General features: G+C 37.0%; 1 protein-coding gene across 1 annotated transcript; it reads left to right on the top strand.

The window, feature by feature from the left end:
• The first annotated feature begins 231 nt into the window (after positions 1-231).
• Positions 232-17,499, top strand: LOC128213441 (excitatory amino acid transporter 1-like). Its single transcript, XM_052919129.1, is given in 11 exon segments — positions 232-363; positions 5,715-5,991; positions 6,284-6,393; positions 6,396-6,457; positions 6,859-6,901; positions 7,104-7,143; positions 8,159-8,351; positions 10,632-10,865; positions 14,394-14,588; positions 15,243-15,377; positions 16,656-17,499. Coding segments are annotated over 10 exon segments (1,521 nt in total). The 5' UTR covers positions 232-363; positions 5,715-5,732; the 3' UTR covers positions 16,906-17,499.
• Positions 17,500-18,342: the final 843 nt, after the last annotated feature.

Here is an 18,342-nt window from a genome sequence, read left to right as displayed (position 1 = left end):
TTCGAATGTCGAGTGTCGATTGCCGATGGCTGAGCCAACTTCACACACATGTGTAGGTCTACAAAAAATGCAGTGAAAATGTCAACAAAGGAAAGTAGATCAAGTAAATTCAGCAAGTTTTTTATTAAATCACAAAGTATCACGATTTAAAACGCTCGGAATCACTAAAAAACTTGTAACATTGAGTTGTCACTTCGTGATTTTGGGGCTGTTCGCCGATCGTCGATATGTATATAACCGTATATTGCTTTCTTTGTATACTGATAGCTTAACCTTGAAATAAGAGTAGATTTCATTTTAGGAACTATTTTGAAAAGCATTCAGCGACCTGACAAGCAGCGTTGCGAAACGGAGTTTTAAAAGGTAGGCTTTGATCGTTTTTTGCATAAGAAGCTTATGTTTAAAGATCCAGTTTGCTTTTTATTGTTTTTTTAACTAAAGGGAATAAGAAAAAAGATTGGTACGTATTCAAATATATATTTTATTATGTGAAACATTGCTGAACAAAAATGAAATACATTTATGCTGGAAAGGTATTTACGTTTAAAGTTGTCAAGTATATGTATTTGTTTTACAACTGACAGAGTCCTAATGAAACATTTCTTTCAAGACATTTGCATTCATTACATAAGGAAAAAGTCTAGGTCCAAGGGGTCCACCGTAATTTATTTTTGCGGAATTTTAAGTGAGGGATTTTTTTGTATTTCCGAAGGATATTTTGGTCTTTTAAGTAGGTCTATAGCACTGTTATCGTAATATAAATATGCCTACCTAGAGGCCAGACGAGTAAGCTCCTTCCTGTTATAACCTATGTTTCTAGAGGTCTTTACAAAAAAGTTTTTTGAAAAAACAATAGTGAATGTATAAGCTGAAAATTGTTTTTTAACAATGTAAAAATAGAAAAATTGCGTGACTTAAATCTGCGGGTTATTTTGTCAAAATATACCGTTCTTGGACCTATTTTAGCAAAATTACTATCGAGTTTTTTCATACACTTTTTTTGTGATGGCTTGTGCACTTAACATGGGTACTAACTAAAACTTTATAATTTCTCAAAAGTCTTAGTTTAATACTGTTCATATACTGAACTTTTCAACATTTTTAAACATCTACACTTCTCAGCCACGAGTGTCATTAGAATAAAGCGCAATATCTGACATTTAAAGAAGAGGAAGTAGGTTTTGTCCCGAGCATAATACATGCAAGGTTTTCATTTTGTCGGTATGAAAATCTATATCTTCCTCCAGATAAAAGCAATTATACTTGCTGTTCATTCAATCATTCAATTGCTTGCATTGCAACTATGGCCTTGACATTACAGGCGCACAATATAGCTTGATTCAAAAAGATTTAACTTCAATTCTTATGCATTATCATGTGAACAACTTTTGACTAAGGCCACAACATTTGTTCTACGGATTTTGCCCCAAAAAAGTAGGAGCGAGCGAGCGAAAAAAAAAAACTTTTTTTTTTTAAATTAAGGCAAATCAGAGGCGAGCGCAAGGCGAAAAATTAAAAAAAATTAAAAGTATATTTGTTACCAAATTTATCATACAATTATGTCAAGAAATACTTTTTAATTGCAAACATATGTTCAGTTATTAATGAAAAGGTTTTGATTGTATCACAGTGACATGTAAATCTGTCTCAATATTTAACAAATGGCAATAAGGTCCAGTGCTTTACTATTAACTTCAATTTAAACGTGGATATATTGTAAAGACAACATTCCTCATAGTAACATACAATTATTCGAAGACCAAAAAGAAAACTATTGTATTCATTCCGTAACTTACTATTACAAAAAAACATTTTAGACTTGTAAGAGTTATTCATGATTTGAGCATTTCTAAATATTGGGTCAGGTCTAAATTTGAACCTCTTGAAGCACATGATTAAATTGATGTCAACTACTAGTGACTTTGACATTTCAGAAGATCGAAAATGTAAATAACACAGAGAACATATCTAAAAAAGACACTGTGGATTAAATTGCGGGACAACATAAATGAAGCAGTATCAAACAAATCTGCAAATGTGGCACCAGTCATTATATTAGAGCAGGTGGTGGAATAAAGATATTTCCCTTTAAAGAACCCGCCTTTACCCCGAACCTATGGTTTATAGGTCCGTGCCTTGAAAAAGAATATCATGTCGGCCTCCATAGCTTCAATGCCCATAAGAAACAGGCCACTTTAATTACAGGCCATTTTATACAAATGGATCAAAGAAAACAAGTGGATAAAAACGAAGAATTGAGAAAATTAAAACAGTCATTTTACTTATAAAAGGTTTTATTTTCTGATTTTACTGATGTTTTTTATACTGTCCATGTGTATGTAATGCACTAGTCAATTGTAACCACGCCCCAAGGTCCGGGAAATAGCGGGGAATTTGACTTTCAGTCCAGCCAACCCCGGGTATATCCACTGCATTCATAACGATTATGATTATATGAAAACTGAGAAATGCATTTTAGAAAATTTAAAAAATAACTCACCAAAACATGTTCAATTGTGTTAAGTCGTGTGTCCGTGTATTTTAATATACGTTTTGCACTCAAAATCCGATTTAGTTATTATTTAACACAAAATTTTGAGTACAAAACAATGAATTACTTAAAACACACATAGATAAGTATTGCCTTCGACGCTGTGAAACTGTTGTTGTTTACTGAAGATTGTAATCCATTGACTTTGACACTGATTTTCATTTAAAACGTGTATTTTACATTACGAAAACTGAAAGTAACCCGAAAATTGATACCGGAAATAAATAACAACGGTGCGTCCTGCAAAATATTCCCGACAAAAAAGACTGTCAACAAATATCGGCTGTTTTGCGGTTACCCGGACCTGATTTTGTCCTGACACGAGGAAATTTTGCTCGCGAAGAATGTAAAGCATGGAAATACCTTTAAAAAAGGCGAAGTTGACGTTGAAGGATTAAATTCTTAGTAAAAGAACTTCAGAAAATAGAGGAAATTCAGAAGTAAACAAAAAAAAATAATATGCGCGGCCAAATAGTAAGTGCGGGCGCAAAAAAAAAGTTTTTTTTTTTTTTTTTTTTTCGTTTTTCGAATTTTAGGTGCGGCAAATCCGACGAACAAATGATCAATTTGTTGTGGCCTAAACTGATAAAAAAAAAAGCGTAAGCTGTTTGTACAGATAAAGAAATACTAGCCTCTTTAGAAAAATAATAATTAATAGCTACGTGGCCACAAAGATAAAACAGCGCCATAATATCGCTAATTTTGTTATATATGTTTGCAAATCATAAGTGTTTTATTATTACAGTCAATCTAGTTAAAGATGATAATGCAGTTATCTATTTTTTTATGGCTGCATCAACTTAAATGTTGCCCTTTTACTATCAAAAAAAGTTCCTTTGTGGGTGAAGTTCACAATACGCATAGTGTTATCACAGAAGATAGTTGAGCCCAAAGAGAGTGCTCGGCCCTTTTGAATAACTTTTTTGAGTATCACAATATTACATTCTTAAAATGACACTCTTATTCAAAAACACTACATACACATGTACAACAAACATAAAATTTGAGTGATAAACCTTTAACTACTTACTAATAATGCAGTTATAGAAAATATAAATTACTGATTACAAGATTGTAACTGTGTATTTAATAGCTGAAAACGCAAAAAAATATGTACGTGAAGTTAGCGGCCTAGCGGTGTGAAGTTAGCGGCCTAGCGGCGTGAAGTTAGCGGCCTGGCGGCCTAGCGGCCTAGCGGCGTGAAGTTGGCGGCCTAGCGGCCTAGCGGCCTGGCGGCCTAATTATTTTTTCTATTTCCAAGCAATTGTTAATGCGTTTTTTTAAAAAACTGATAAATCAAGTTTTTCATTCATATAGTAACATAGCGGCCTTAAATTGTTATTTATTCAGAATATTTTTCTTTACAATTTTAAATTAACTGTTTTATGCACAAATTATCACTCTGAAGCGTTTTTCAATTTTTTTTCAAAAAGTCGATCGAGCACTTCAGCGACCTAGCGGCCTAGCGGCGTGAAATTAGCGGCCTGGCGGCCCAGCGGCCTAAATTGAATCCAATTTCAAAGCATGTATACATGCATTTTCTTCTAAAACAATGACATTTTAACTGTTTTTATGCACACATTAACACATTGAAGCTATTATCAACATTTTTTTTTCAAAAACTTCGATTAAGCAGTCAGCTATTTCAAAGCATTAAGCATGCCTGTTCTTCTAAAACAATGATATATTTACTGTTTTTATGCACAAATTATTACTCTGAAGCGTTTTTATTTTATTTTCAAAAAAGTCGATCGAGCACTTCAGCGGCCTAACGGCCTAGCGGCGTGAAGTTAGCGGCCTGGTGGCCTGGTGGCCTAGGGGCCTAGCGGCCTAGCGGCCTAAATTGGTTTCCTATTTCAAAATTTGTATACATGCATTTTCTTCTAAAGAATGACATATTAAATGTTTGAATGCACAAATGAACACTTTGAAGCTATTAGCGATAATCAACATATGTTTTTCAAAAGCGTCGATTAAGCAGTCAGCTATTTCAAAGCATTAAACATGCCTGATCTTCTTAAACAATGATATATTTACTGTTTTTATGCACAAATTATTACTCTGAAGCGTTTTTTATTTTATTTTCAAAAAAAGTCGATCGAGCACTTCAGCGGCCTAGCGGCCTAGCGGCGTGAAGTTAGCGGTCTGGTGGCCTAGCGGCCTAAAATGGTTTCCTATTTCAAAATATGTATACATGCATTTTCTTCTAAACAATGACATATTACATGTTTGAATGCACAAATGAACACTTTGAAGCTATTGGCGATAATCAACATATTTTTTTTTTGATATATTAAAACACATTTAACTATGGTTAATCTTATTTGGGCTCAAGAGTGCGTCTTTTATCAAACGCGCATATTTCTGAATGTCAAAAATGAATGACTGGGTCAAATAGATCAATAAAGCACTCAGTTTGGGCAATATAGATGTTTCTCAAATAGTAACCATCAGTTTGAAACTTGTTGAAAAACTTCAATTTAAGCAGTTGAAAATATGTAGCCTAAATGATCCATTCAAAACATGTAATATTAATATGTAATAATTTATTCTTTAAAATCATAAATCGAAGAGAAAAGCTAAGCATGCATGCTGTGGAACGATCATGTTTATAGTTAACTTTAAATATATGAAAAGCATAAAACCATAAAGAATTTACCTTTTCTTCTCGGGAAATAGACTGTGAACATTTTACTTAAATGGGTTATTGCGACTTTTCATTTATCCATTACCCATAATTATGATTGACATTATTGTACCTAGATTATGTGATAGGTAAATTGTTTAGTTTAAGTATATTTTGTAAAGTCATCCCACACCTAATACAAGCTCGGCGTCTGTAAGAAATTGGTCCGTTCAAAATTTTCTAAACTCAACATAAAACTAACTGCATATAATTATGCAAAGTTAGGAATACTTGCCTAGCCACAAACTTTTTTACTAGTTCTTACATTGCCGAATTGCTAACCATAGCCCCTTATTTTAAATATCAAAGAAGTTATATTTAGAATACAGTGCCTTTTACTTGACATTGCCTGTTTCTTTTTTTCAAACTGGTAAGTAGGTTTGAAATTTGAATCTGACTCTTAACATGAGACTCCATGTGGTATGTCCAGCTGAATTAGAGTACTTTGTGTATTGAACTGTATCCGTCATTTTTCAGTCAGACCAACATTCCAAGATGGCGATGTCCGTGCGAGCCAAGCTCATCCTGCGGGAGAACCTGTTCGTGTTGTTAATGATCATTGCCCTTGGACTGGGGGTACTGGTCGGACTGCTGGTGCGGATGGACGATGACTGGAAATATTATGAGAAGAGGAAGATTTTCTACCTGAAGTTTCCAGGGGACCTGCTTCTGAACATGCTGAAGATGCTTATCATACCTCTGGTGGTTTCAAGTCTGATATCAGCTATTGCAACGCTGGATTCCAGATCATCTGGTATGAATGTCGATAGTTTCATCCCTTTTGTTATGGTCAAACCATTCTGTTAAAGTTGCATTTAAGCGTTTAGTATTGTGCATTGATATTGCTTATTACAATTACTTTGCCAAAGTGTCGATTGTTTGCATATACAGATACAAACTTGGTGCATTCAATATTCTTATTCAAATTGTTAACATTTTTTTTATTCCGTGGACCAGCAGACCAGCAATTTCATCTTACCAAATATTGCTTATATTGTGATGATGATTAAGGTGTAGGCCAAATGACTGAGCTGCAATTATTTCAGGGCGCATGGGTCTGCGTGCCATCATTTACTACCTTGCGACTACATTTTTCGCCGTCGTGTTGGGGATAGTTCTGGTGTTGGCAATACAGCCTGGCCACAAGGGGGGAAAGAAAAAACTCGTACCGGGGAGGCTAAGACCCAAGAACCGCTCGAGGCTCTCTTCGATCTGATCAGGTAGCCTCAATATATTGAGAAAGCCTTCTATACTCTCTTATGTTTTCTGTAATATTGACAACTTGCACCTACTTCAGTGTCTATCGCAGATAAAATGTTTGTTTTCACACATATATTTCAACATGTTTAAACCCTTTCACTATTCAAAATTTGACTTCATTTATATTTGGTTAATTACAACCTATGGCATAAGTGTTTGTTCCAGTCTTAGATAGCAGTATTCATTTATTATTAATAAATCATCAGTTGTTTGATCGAGCAGCGTTGGGGCGTTTGAATACATATCTTAGTTGATTTATTCGTATATTGAAATTATATTAGTGCTTATTTTTTTTCTTAATAACTTTAAAACAGACCCTTTTATGTTCACTTGTTTTGAATACACTACTTTGACTTTTCAGGAACTGCTTTCCTCCCAATTTGATTGAAGCGTGCTTTCGAACGGTAAGTGTGAATGTGTTTGATAAAAACTCTGAAGACATTGCGGTGTGTGTTCGAACGGAAAGTGTTTATGTGCTTGTTAAAGCTAATCTAGTGTATTCAAGTGCTTGTTCTCGTATTCTGTTTGATAAGGATACAAATTATTTTACTCAAAAATTATCCTTTTAATTATCTGCATTACAATGCATTGGTTTGCTATTTTCAGCAAACAACGACCAGTACAAACGTCAGCTATTTAGATTCTGGTAAATATGTTAGTATAATCTTAAACGGTAACTGCATACTACTAAAAGAAAGAATAGCATTTAAACAAGAAGAATACGTCCATCGGAAATAAAAAAAAAGTATTTTCCTCGAAGCCCTCAAATTGATTGTTTATCCCCATTGAGGCCCTTAGTGGTCAGTTAATCTCCATTGTGGCCCTCAATGGTCATTTAATCTCCATTGTGGCCCTCAGTGCTAATTTAATCTCCATAATGGCCCACAGTGGTCAGTTTATCCCCAGTGTGGCCCTCAGTGGTCAGTAGTTTATTCCCATTGTGGCCCTCAGTGGTCATTTTTCCCCATTGTGGCCCTCATTGGTCATTTAATCTCCAGTGTGGTCCTCAGTAGTCAGTAAATATCCATTATGGCCCTCAATGGTCAGTTAATCTCCATTGTGGCCCTCAGTGGTTAGTTTACCCCCATTGTGGCCCTCGGTGGACAGTCTATTTCCATTGTGGCCCTCAGTGGTCAGTTAATCTCCATTGTGCACATCAGTGGTAGTTAATTTCCAGTGTGGCCTTCAGTGGACAGTTTATCTCCCATGTGTCCCCAGTGCACATTTTATCTCCCTCCTGGTCCTCGTGGCCAATAGTAGACAGTTTATCTCCCTCGTGGCCATAAGTAAACAGTTCATCTCCCTCGTAGCCATCAGTATATAGTTTATCTCCCTCGAGGCTATCAGTAGACAGTTCATCTCCCACGTGGCCATAAGTAGACAGTTTATCTCCCTCGTGGCCATCAGTGGACAGTTCATCTCCCTCGTGGCCATAAGAAGACAGTTTATCTCCCTCGTGGCCATCAGTAGACATTTATTATATCTCCCTCGTGGCCATCAGTAGACAGATTATCTCCCTCGTGGCCATCAGTAGACAGTTCATCTCCCATGTGGTCCTTAGTAATCACAAGTGTAGCCAGCAGTGGACGGTTTCTCGCATGACCTAAGTTGATAGTGTTATTTAATTCTGGCACTCAGTGAACAGTTTATGCCCACAACAGAAATGAACATGACAGTATGGCGGGAAACACCTAAGGTGAAATCCGATGAGCGAATGAACGTCCTCGGTCTGGTAGTTTTCTCCATATGCTTCGGTGCTGTCATCTCCCGCATGGGCAAGGCCGGCAAACCGCTCGCTGACTTCTTTGACTCGCTCCATATGGCTATAATGAGACTCACAATGATCGTCATCTGGTGAGTTTACGATGTGTTTATGGACGTACATAAGCAGTCATTATGGTAGAAATGTTTCTGTACATGGGTCAATTGCAGGATGCTCAGCATTTTTATTAAGCATTGTGCGATAAACCAATGGTTAACGTCGTGAGCAGGCGTTCAACTCCGAAATGATTTATGTTATTTTAAAATACTTTAATGAAGTTAATGTATAACTTAATATTTATTTAAAATTCAGATTTAGATCAAACGAAAACTTGCCTTTCATAAACATGCTTATATATACATGTTTTATTTGGCTCCACCGTTCGTATCACTGGTTCGCTGTAAAGTCTGGTGTATTGACAGCAAATAAAGCACGTGACATTGATGTTTTTGTGATATTGTATTATAGCTTTTCAACAAAAACGTTTTACTTTGTACCATATCTCAAATTTCTAGTGTAGTCTTCATTACAAAGCAAATACATTCTGCTCATTTACGTCGCAAAATTGTGCTGTCTTTTTAATTTTACTTTCAATACAATTCTCAAAGCCGGTATTAGAGCACAAAGACACAGCTTTATGAATTCAAAATATTATAATGTAATTAATTGAGGTGATTTCATATAGGCCAAACTATTTGTCCGAAATCAGCTGTATAGGCCTAAGTCCGAAGGGCGAATGTCAATACTGCTGACTGACGGCAAATATGAAATCACTGAATAAATTTGTATTTTATTAATCAACTGATACGTATGCTGAGACATTTTAATTAAAAAAATCTAATATTCACCTTCCCTTATATTCAAAGCTTGTTTCCCTTTGATTCTGATTTTCTAAACTGGGCTGCTAATTTTGACATGAATCCTTTTACAGTGACACTACACAGGCTTATGAATAAAACTTTTTCGTGATTATTTCGTAAATTGCCTGCCAAAATATCAAAAATGTTTACACCTTTCTCGTCCATTTTGTCGGTTTCCTAAAAAACTGTCATAAAATCCACCCACATGTTAAACACAACTGTAGTAACAAACCATACAAAGTGGTTGAAGTAATTATTTTTTGTACAAGGCACACACTTTTTTTAAAACAGTCGTTAAAAAATGCTGCAGAATTCTCGTATTAGGGCGAGTTTGACAACCAATGAAAATGGTCCCTTTCTCTAATCCCGTATTTTACGTGTTTATCAAAACGGCAGAAACTCGTAATAGCCGACTTTGGTCCGTATACATTTGATAAGCCTTGGCACATATTGCCGTCCATTGTAATGTATTAGTACTATATATGATTGTTCCAGGATCGCGTCAAAAATGTAAGAGTTAATAAACAAAAAATGTTATAATTTTCTCCTTTGTTTGACGTAAATAACATTATGCATGATGCTGATGACGATGCTGCTGCTCCTGCTGCTGCTGCTGCTGCTGCTGCTGATGATGATGATGATGATGATGATGATCAAGCAGTATGCATTGATGGTGTATTCACTAATGTTTAGCAATTAGGTGTTTTGATTTATGTCATAATTTTCTGTTATGAATAACAGGTCGCTTTTTTGGTGCAATTTCATCGCATATTTCTATTTCATATACATGTCAGGAATTCTACAACAATATATTTTTAAACTTTTCAATTTGTAGTACTCTCTTTTAATATCTACAATTTGCTGTGAGCTGCTGTTAAAATTGTTTTTTGTTGTTGTTTTTGAAAATGCTTATAATAGCTTGGAGATTGCATGTACATTGTATAGAATAAGTATGTTTTTGAATATTGTACTGACCAACGGGGATGGCCCCGACCCCTATTACAGTTACAATAAAGAGGTCACCGAGGCCTCAATAAGAAATAAAGAAAAAAAAACTAAAACAGTAATACAGTCCACTATGATTAAGTTGTATAAGACGATGAATGCACCCGTTGTGTTTTATTGCAATAAGATTGTTTTCGTGAAGCAATTTGTTTTGACATAGTAATTCAACCCTTTGCTTCGGGTTGATCAAAAGTAGGTACAATTGTTCTTTAATAGCACATGAAAGGTAAAACTGTGTCAGGTTGTCATTCAAATAATATGAATATTCATAAAACTTTGTATGTAGGTCATATTTGGCCACGCATAGAATGATATAAGGTGCAACTGCACTTAATTAAATCATGTACAAGCTCACTGCACATTGTCACATTATCGGAGGTAGATTATCATATGAGTCCATAGTAAACCATTGCAAGATACATCCATGTTCTATTATAGTTGACGAAATAATATATCTTTCTTTTAATTGAATCGTTGATTTGCAACCAGCTTCGCCTTGCATTACAGGTACTCTCCTATCGGTATATTGTTCTTGGTCGCCACTAAGTTGATTGAGGTGGACGACTTGGGACAGATGTTCACTCAGCTCGCCTACTACATGCTTACTGTGCTTGTGGGCCTGTTCATACACGGGTTTATCGTGCTCCCCATCATCTTCTTCATTGTTACCCGTACCAACCCGTACCTGTTCACGTACCGTATGATGAAGGCATTGCTTACAGCCTGGGGAACTGCATCTAGGTGAGTACATCTTGTTAGAACAGGTACGAAAATGCAAAAGGCGCACACATACAGCAGGTGAGATATTTGCTATATAAAACAATGTGTCGATTGTTTAAGGAGAGGAGCAACAGTCTCCCTTTCGGCGGTGTCCCCGCTGTAAGTTCATTATATACGCTCGTGCAAACCACTGTAATATGCTTGTAATAGTTACTGCACACACAACCCGAGTTATGGAAACACAAGCGCTTCAGCGCGAGCGTATACGTTCATCCACGAGGCTAGTTGATGAAGTGGTTGCATGTCTGTAGCATGTTACACAAGGAAAGCATTCACTTACTAGCCTGTGTATAAGTGCACGTCGTTGTAACTTATCCGAAAGATGGTTATTTCATGGTTAAGCTCCGTCTTTTTTAACCAATAAAAGTTACCACCAATATTATTGGGAGTATCAAACAATCAAAACAAAAAAGCTGACTAACAAACTGTGGAACAAAATCAGTGTCTATGTAAGCCATTGTTGTTGCTGATTAAACCGAGCAGTTGTCGACCTGTCGCGGACATGTGTACGACTGACGGGTCATCGGTCTTCAAAACGCTTCATTGATCGGGTCATTTTGAAACGGCACTCAGCAATTGTTCGTACAACCGATCTGAATTTGTCTTGGAAAAACAATGGGTTTGGGCTAATCGTTTCTTTTGTGAATGCAAAGTGTTGGCCTTCATTTAGTTAAATTCAAAAGGCGGTGCAATCGTTGAGCGTTCTGATCCAACATTGCTTTTCAAGGTTTAAAAAGGCAAGGCCAGTGAATTATATAAATTAAGTTGATCGTATAAAAGCTCTGGGTCTCAAACACGAAACGGCTTTGTCCTCCATGCTTTGTCATGACAATAACATAACAAAATACCATTACCTTACATATTTTGAGAAAGAAGTATACAAAAGTCCCATTATTATATTGGCCAGATAAGTGTCAAATGACATTACAATGTCTGCCGATATGAAAAGCGTTGAAAGGTTTGCAGCTTGTGGCCGTGGAAGACTATCTAATATCTCGGTAAGCGACATTGTGGTGGCTGTTTAAGGCCGTGCCAGTGCGTTTAAAAGGATTATGTTACCAAATTACCATTGCAAGGATTTTTTTTTATATATTTGTATCTACATTTTGGCCTGTCTTGAAACATTCCATAAATATCATTTCAGTTGATACCATTGTGTGTGAGTTCGATGTTGTTGTTGTTTTTTTAACTTACTCGGTACACCTGAACGTTATTGAAGTTGATATGCTATGTAAAGACCTTAGTCATGGTTTCATCTGGTGTCTCTTCGCAAACATGTTTGACCCGATGACAATCGGGGTATTATTTTATTTTCTGTAGCTCTACTTCATGTTGAGTAGATTTGCAGTTGAATACATACATGTATGTTTATGGAGAGCATTTTCACGATCTACGTGATTTGGTAAAGTCGTTTATTTTTCTAAGATCGTTCTGCCTTCTGAGCATGCGTGAAGTGACTATGATTGACAGTTAAGGGTGGCACTGTCTAGAGGCAAACGAAGCTTATGTTATGAAAAAGTTACAACCAATCAAGCAAATTCAGTATCAAAAATGTGCAATTTTGTTGATCATCGTGAATTTAAAACTTAAAGAGGTCACCCCAGTAAAGTTCTGCACTATACAAACATAAGGTAAGTCTTATAACCTAAATATCAACATTTTGTTGTGTGTTTTTTAAACGAAAAGTCTTATAAACGTACGGTACTCTGCCATTTTTGAACAAATATCAATCACTTTTATTTCCATTTATAAAAAAAAATCACAATTTTCCATCGCCCGACACTCATTTAATGAAATAAACGCGTTGGGGGTTTAACTTTCGCACCACAATACCACGTGACTACACCAAGGGCGGAGCTGTGTGTCAACTTAGTACGAACACCAAATACGTAAAGAGTTCATTTTGGCGATCTACAGCAAGCGGTACAAGTTTTCTAGGCCTGTACCCTCGCTGTGCTCGCTCCATTTTCTGTAGATCGCCAAAATGATCTCTAACATACACTTAGAAAGAGTTAAAGACTTTCACAATCAGCTTTAACATTGCTTTATGGGGTAAAAGGGGGGTAAAAGGGATCTATTATGTGTCAATGGTCTTAAAACTCTATGCAGGGAAAGTTAAGGTTAATCACTTGCCAATTTAAAACCATGAGTCCAGTTACATGTGCCCGGTAAATCTGAAAAACTAAACAATTTGAGGCTTTGTACACAAATGGGTTCTCCTTTTTTACCAGGTAGGGTCGAGTAAGGGTTCTACTTTTTACCAGGTAGGGTCGAGTAAGGGTTCTACTTTTTCACCAGGTAGGGTCGAGTAAGGGTTCTACTTTTTCGCCAGGTAGGGTCGAGTAAGGGTTCTACTTTTTCACCAGGTAGGGTCGAGTTAGGGTTCTACTTTTTCACCAGGTAGGGTCGAGTAAGGGTTCTTCTTTTTTACCAGGTAGGGTCGAGTAAGGGTTCTTCTTTTTCACCAGGTAGGGTCGAGTAAGGGTTCTACTTTTTCACCAGGTAGGGTCGAGTAAGGGTTCTACTTTTTCACCAGGTAGGGTCGAGTAAGGGTTTTACTTTTTCACCAGGTAGGGTCGAGTAAGGGTTCTACTTTTTCACCAGGTAGGGTCGAGTAAGGGTTCTACTTTTTTACCAGGTAGGGTCGAGTAAAGGTTCTACTTTTTTACCAGGTAGGGTCGAGTAAAGGTTAGGGTCAAGTAAGGGTTCTGCTTTTTAAACCAGGTAGGGTCGAGTAAAGGTTCTACATTTTCACCAGGTTGGGTCGAGTAAGGGTTCTACTTTTTCACCAGGTTGGGTCGAGTGGGACATTAAGGGTACCAGTCTTTCACCAGGAAGGGGCGAGTGGAGCATTCGGGTTTTAGTTTTTTTCACAAGGCAGGGCCGAGTAAGGGTTCTCCTTTTTACCAGGTAGGATCGAGTTGGACATTCAGGGTTCTAGTTTTTCACCCGGTAGAGTCGAGTAAGGTTCCAACCTTTTACCACGTAGGGTCGAGTCGGACATTAAGGGTTCTAGTTTTTCACCAGGTAGGGTCGAGTGGAGCATTAGGGTTTTAGTTTTTCACCAGGCAGGGTCGAGTTGCCCCTTACGGGTTGTAGTTTTTACAGTAGCGAATTAAGAGTATATGTTTTCACCAGGTAGGGCCGAGTGTCCCATTAAGGGTTGAAGTTTTTTCACCAGGTAGGATCAATCAAGGGTTCTGGTTTTTCACCACGATAGGCTGAATGGCATGTTTGTGGAAATGCTAAAGCTGCTGGTCAAAGCTCAAATATCTGATTTTGAGCGGCGATAGCTTTAACACGGGAATAATAGATATTCAATGTATCGGAATTAATCTTGAACTTAAAACAAGCATATATACATTATAAATTTCAATTAAGTATCATTGATTTTTAGTTTTTTATATAAAAGTCCATTTGAAAGACTCTTACTGACTGTTCAATATACAGAGCGAAATAAATTAGTATAGCCACCGTTGTTTTCCCCAGTTCTGCGACACTTCCGGTGACAATGGAGTGCATAACGGTGGAGAACCGCGTGGACCGGCGTGTGGCCAAGTTCGTGGCTCCCATCGGCGCCACAGTCAACATGGACGGCACGGCGCTGTACGAGGCGGTCGCCGTCATCTTTATCGCACAATCTCGCAACATAACTTTGAGCGTCGGGGAAGTCATCATCACTGCGTAGGCTTTACTTTATATAACTATATGGCATACTAATTATTTACTTTAATCAATCTATGACAGCTTTAAGACAGACAGAGTCCGGTTGATATATAGCTGACAATGTGCAGTGTTCATATGTTTTAGGCACTAAATTAAAAAAAATCAAAAAGGAAAAATAACACGTTAGAGGACGAATGTGCAATATATTGAATATAAAGTTTATATCCGCTACAGTCGAACCCTTTTGGCCCATACTCCCACGGACCGGCGGAAATAGATCGATCCTCGAGGAATTCGACCCTATTTTTAGGTTTAGTATAAAGAATTCGGCCTTTTATATCCAATTCAAGCAAAAGAAGAAATCGAGCCAAGCGAGCTCGAGCCAACGGGGGTCGACTGTATATATGATATATTCATATAGTATACAGTACCTATAACTAACCGTTTAAATCCTTGTTTAGTTTCTAAGCAATTAGTGTTTTACTCTGCTTTAATTAGATATTGTCGCTAGCAAGAAGAACATATCATTATCTTAAGCATTTATGAAAGAGCAGCTACTTTTGAGAAAAACACAACTCGTCTTTGCGAGTTATGTAGCATACATTTCATCAGTTCAGTTTTATCCTTTTTAAATTCTGCGCTGTTTACCTGATTAAAACATTCACGTTGCAGGTTGACGGCGACAGCGGCGGCCATTGGCGCTGCAGGCATCCCGTCCGCCGGCCTCGTGACCATGTCCATCGTGCTGACAGCCGTCGGACTTCCGGTGGAAGACGTGACGCTCATTATCTCCATCGACTGGTTTCTGTAATTATAACATTAATTATAATAAATTTCGATTTATCTTGGGGAACCTCGCTTGGTTTTGCAAACACTGTTGAATGATGTTCAATTATTAACATGTATAGTGCATCCTGGGACCCATACAGGTGTATGACATTAAGTTAAATCGTACCTATAAATAAAGTAACTTCACTTGATAGTTTTATTGCATTGTGGATTGATAAGCTGCGCATGTTGACTTTGAATGTTAAAGGTATAGACCTGTTAAAAAACTCATTTTCTTTATAGAGATATGTTAATATTTGTTTTCAAATTTCGCCATGACAGAGCAATGATAACACATATAGACACGCATTGCTCCGATGTTCAAGTCTGTCTACAATACAGCATAAGAAACAAATATATGAGATGTAATTAAATAATTTTAGCCTAAACTACATCTAAATACACACACGATTCTGACAGGCATCGGCTGCCATTTTCGCAAAGGAAAATAGGCCACAATATTTTAATTATGTTAGAATTCAACTTTTGCGATTTACGTAGCATGTCAAAACATCATATTGATGTATTCGTCAGCATAGATACTCTTAAACTTAAGGAACAGGAAATTGAAAATTTCTCGATTAACATTGGCCCACACAAAAATGCAAATACCAAAATGAAATAACAGATTTATATATAACCGAAATAGTGCACGAAAGTGTTCATTTTCTAAATGCTCACCTTTTCAGCAGCTACCCAAAATCGTCATTTATGTAATAATTATAACTGTTGGACAATTCTCAGAGAAGCATTGGTGTGATATTGGTTTGTTATATTTGCTTATTTATTAGATTTATCCATCTTTGCGTGATTAAAAAAATGATTGATAAGACCATGCAGTGGTAATCTTTACACAAAAGTTGGAGGTATAAAAGCGGTGCACGGTATTTAATGCAGGCTAGATAAACATCGATATGCATGAATGGAAGTCCATGAAAGAGAAGATATTTAACTCTATATGAAACTGTTTACATATACAGACGACCTTCAGTTGCTGTCAACAAGCATACTCTACCCGGATGTACCCAATTTAGATATACGGAAAGTCATTAGTATACGAAGACTAGTTACCGGTATAATATATCTATAATATGATCCAAATAGGTAGAAAAAATTGTGCCCAAAATATTTTATGTCCAGTTCTGCCAGTCAGGTTCGCACATTTGACATAAGAGCTGCGATAATGAATACTCTACTGTCTGGACCCAATTTTGTAATCAACATAACAACAATTTTATTTCGTCTATTCGTTCATAGGGACCGGTTCCGGACGGCCATCAACGTTCTCGGAGATTCTTTCGGTGCCGGGATCGTCGGGAAACTATCTAAGGCGGACCTGGAGCTGTTTGACTCCCAGCATCCCGACGGCACGCCATTCAGTGATGATAACGAGCTGGAACCAGTCGTTTCCGCTGATGACGAAATTGTGACGGTCAAAGACAACAGTGACCGTCCGCCTAAATACGGAGAGCTTAATCCTGTCTTTATGAGTTCAGAGAAACTGTAAAGACCAATGTGAGACTTGGACATTCAAACTAATCCATATTCATCATGTATCTGACACATGTTGTAATAAAATAATCACATAATGACATATAATATTATCATTAATAGATAATCCAATGATATTTTAAATGTCGATGTGTTTGAAAAGATACATGTGTTAAAATTTATGTTCATGATTGGTATGTATTTTTATTATTTGACTAATTCCTATACATTTGCGCCTATAATTTGAGATACAAAATCATTGGTGTTTAGTTAACTTCAACGATTTAATTTCAACTTTATTGTTCATTCCATAGACACTGAATTACAACATAGCCGTGACTCATATAAGAAAATGATACGCGTATTGTTCCTTAAAAAACGATTTGTTGTTTAGTCAATGCAAGTCCTAATAAGCAGATGTGTATGTATATATTGTCCCACTGCGATATGGCTTATCACACTATGTTATTACTCATTCTTCTTTACCTGTTTATATGTATGTAGAACTTTGTTTGAAACAGTTTTGATTTTTTAAACACACTTATTTCAGGACGAAAGGAATGTATTAAATCTAAGATTGTAATGTTTCAATAAATGTTTGTGAAAATGATATTTCGTCCGTGCGTTTTTTGTATGTAGTTAACCATTACGGTCTAGCGGCGTGGCGAACTAGCGGCGAGAAATTAGCTCCTTGGCGGCTTGAAGTTTGTAGCCTATCGGCCTAGCGGCCTAAAATAATAGTTATATCAAAGCATTTTTATCGTGTTTCCTTCAAAATTCACGATTTCCACTAAATTCACGCCGGTAGACAGCCAGGCCGCCACTCGGCTGCTAGGTCGTCTTTTTTTAAAAATACTGATAATATCTACAGGATGTTGATTTATTCATAGAAAATGTTGATTTGTTATTGTTTTCGTAGAAATCGTATAGAAAAAGCTTTGAAATAGAAATCAATTTTAGGCCGCTAGTCAGCCAGGACGCTTAACCACGCCGCTAGGCTGCCAGGCCGCTGGAATGCTAGAGGGGCGCAAGTAAAAAGGGTACGCCCCTAAGCTATGCCCCCCTCTAGCGTCGAATCCTGATCTTCCCCAGAAGATATGTTTTTTCTTCACGCTGGTAGACCGCCAAATTCAGGCAGCTAGGCTGTCAGGTCTTTAGGTCTCATACTTCACGTATATTCCTTATGAGGAATGTTAAATGTAATATTATCAGCCAAATGTGCTGAAATATGTTGAAGTATATGAATGTGAGTTTGTTCATTTCTACATAGATTCAACATCTTTCTGCCTACTTGCTGGACCTTCACTGACTTCTTTACTTAAAATTGTTTAACCATTCAGTCTTTGTGCTGAATCGGAGATAATCATTAACCGTATCCTAATGCGCTGGACATTCGCTCGACCAGCTCTGTTTAACTTGTATTTGATGACAATGTAAGGGCTCTCACACCTCA

The sequence above is a fragment of the Mya arenaria genome, chromosome 13, assembly GCF_026914265.1.
Source record: "Mya arenaria isolate MELC-2E11 chromosome 13, ASM2691426v1".
NCBI classification, from domain to species: domain Eukaryota; kingdom Metazoa; phylum Mollusca; class Bivalvia; order Myida; family Myidae; genus Mya; species Mya arenaria.
The sequence above is the reverse complement of the archived record's forward strand: the minus strand, read 5'-3'. Positions and strand labels throughout refer to the sequence as shown.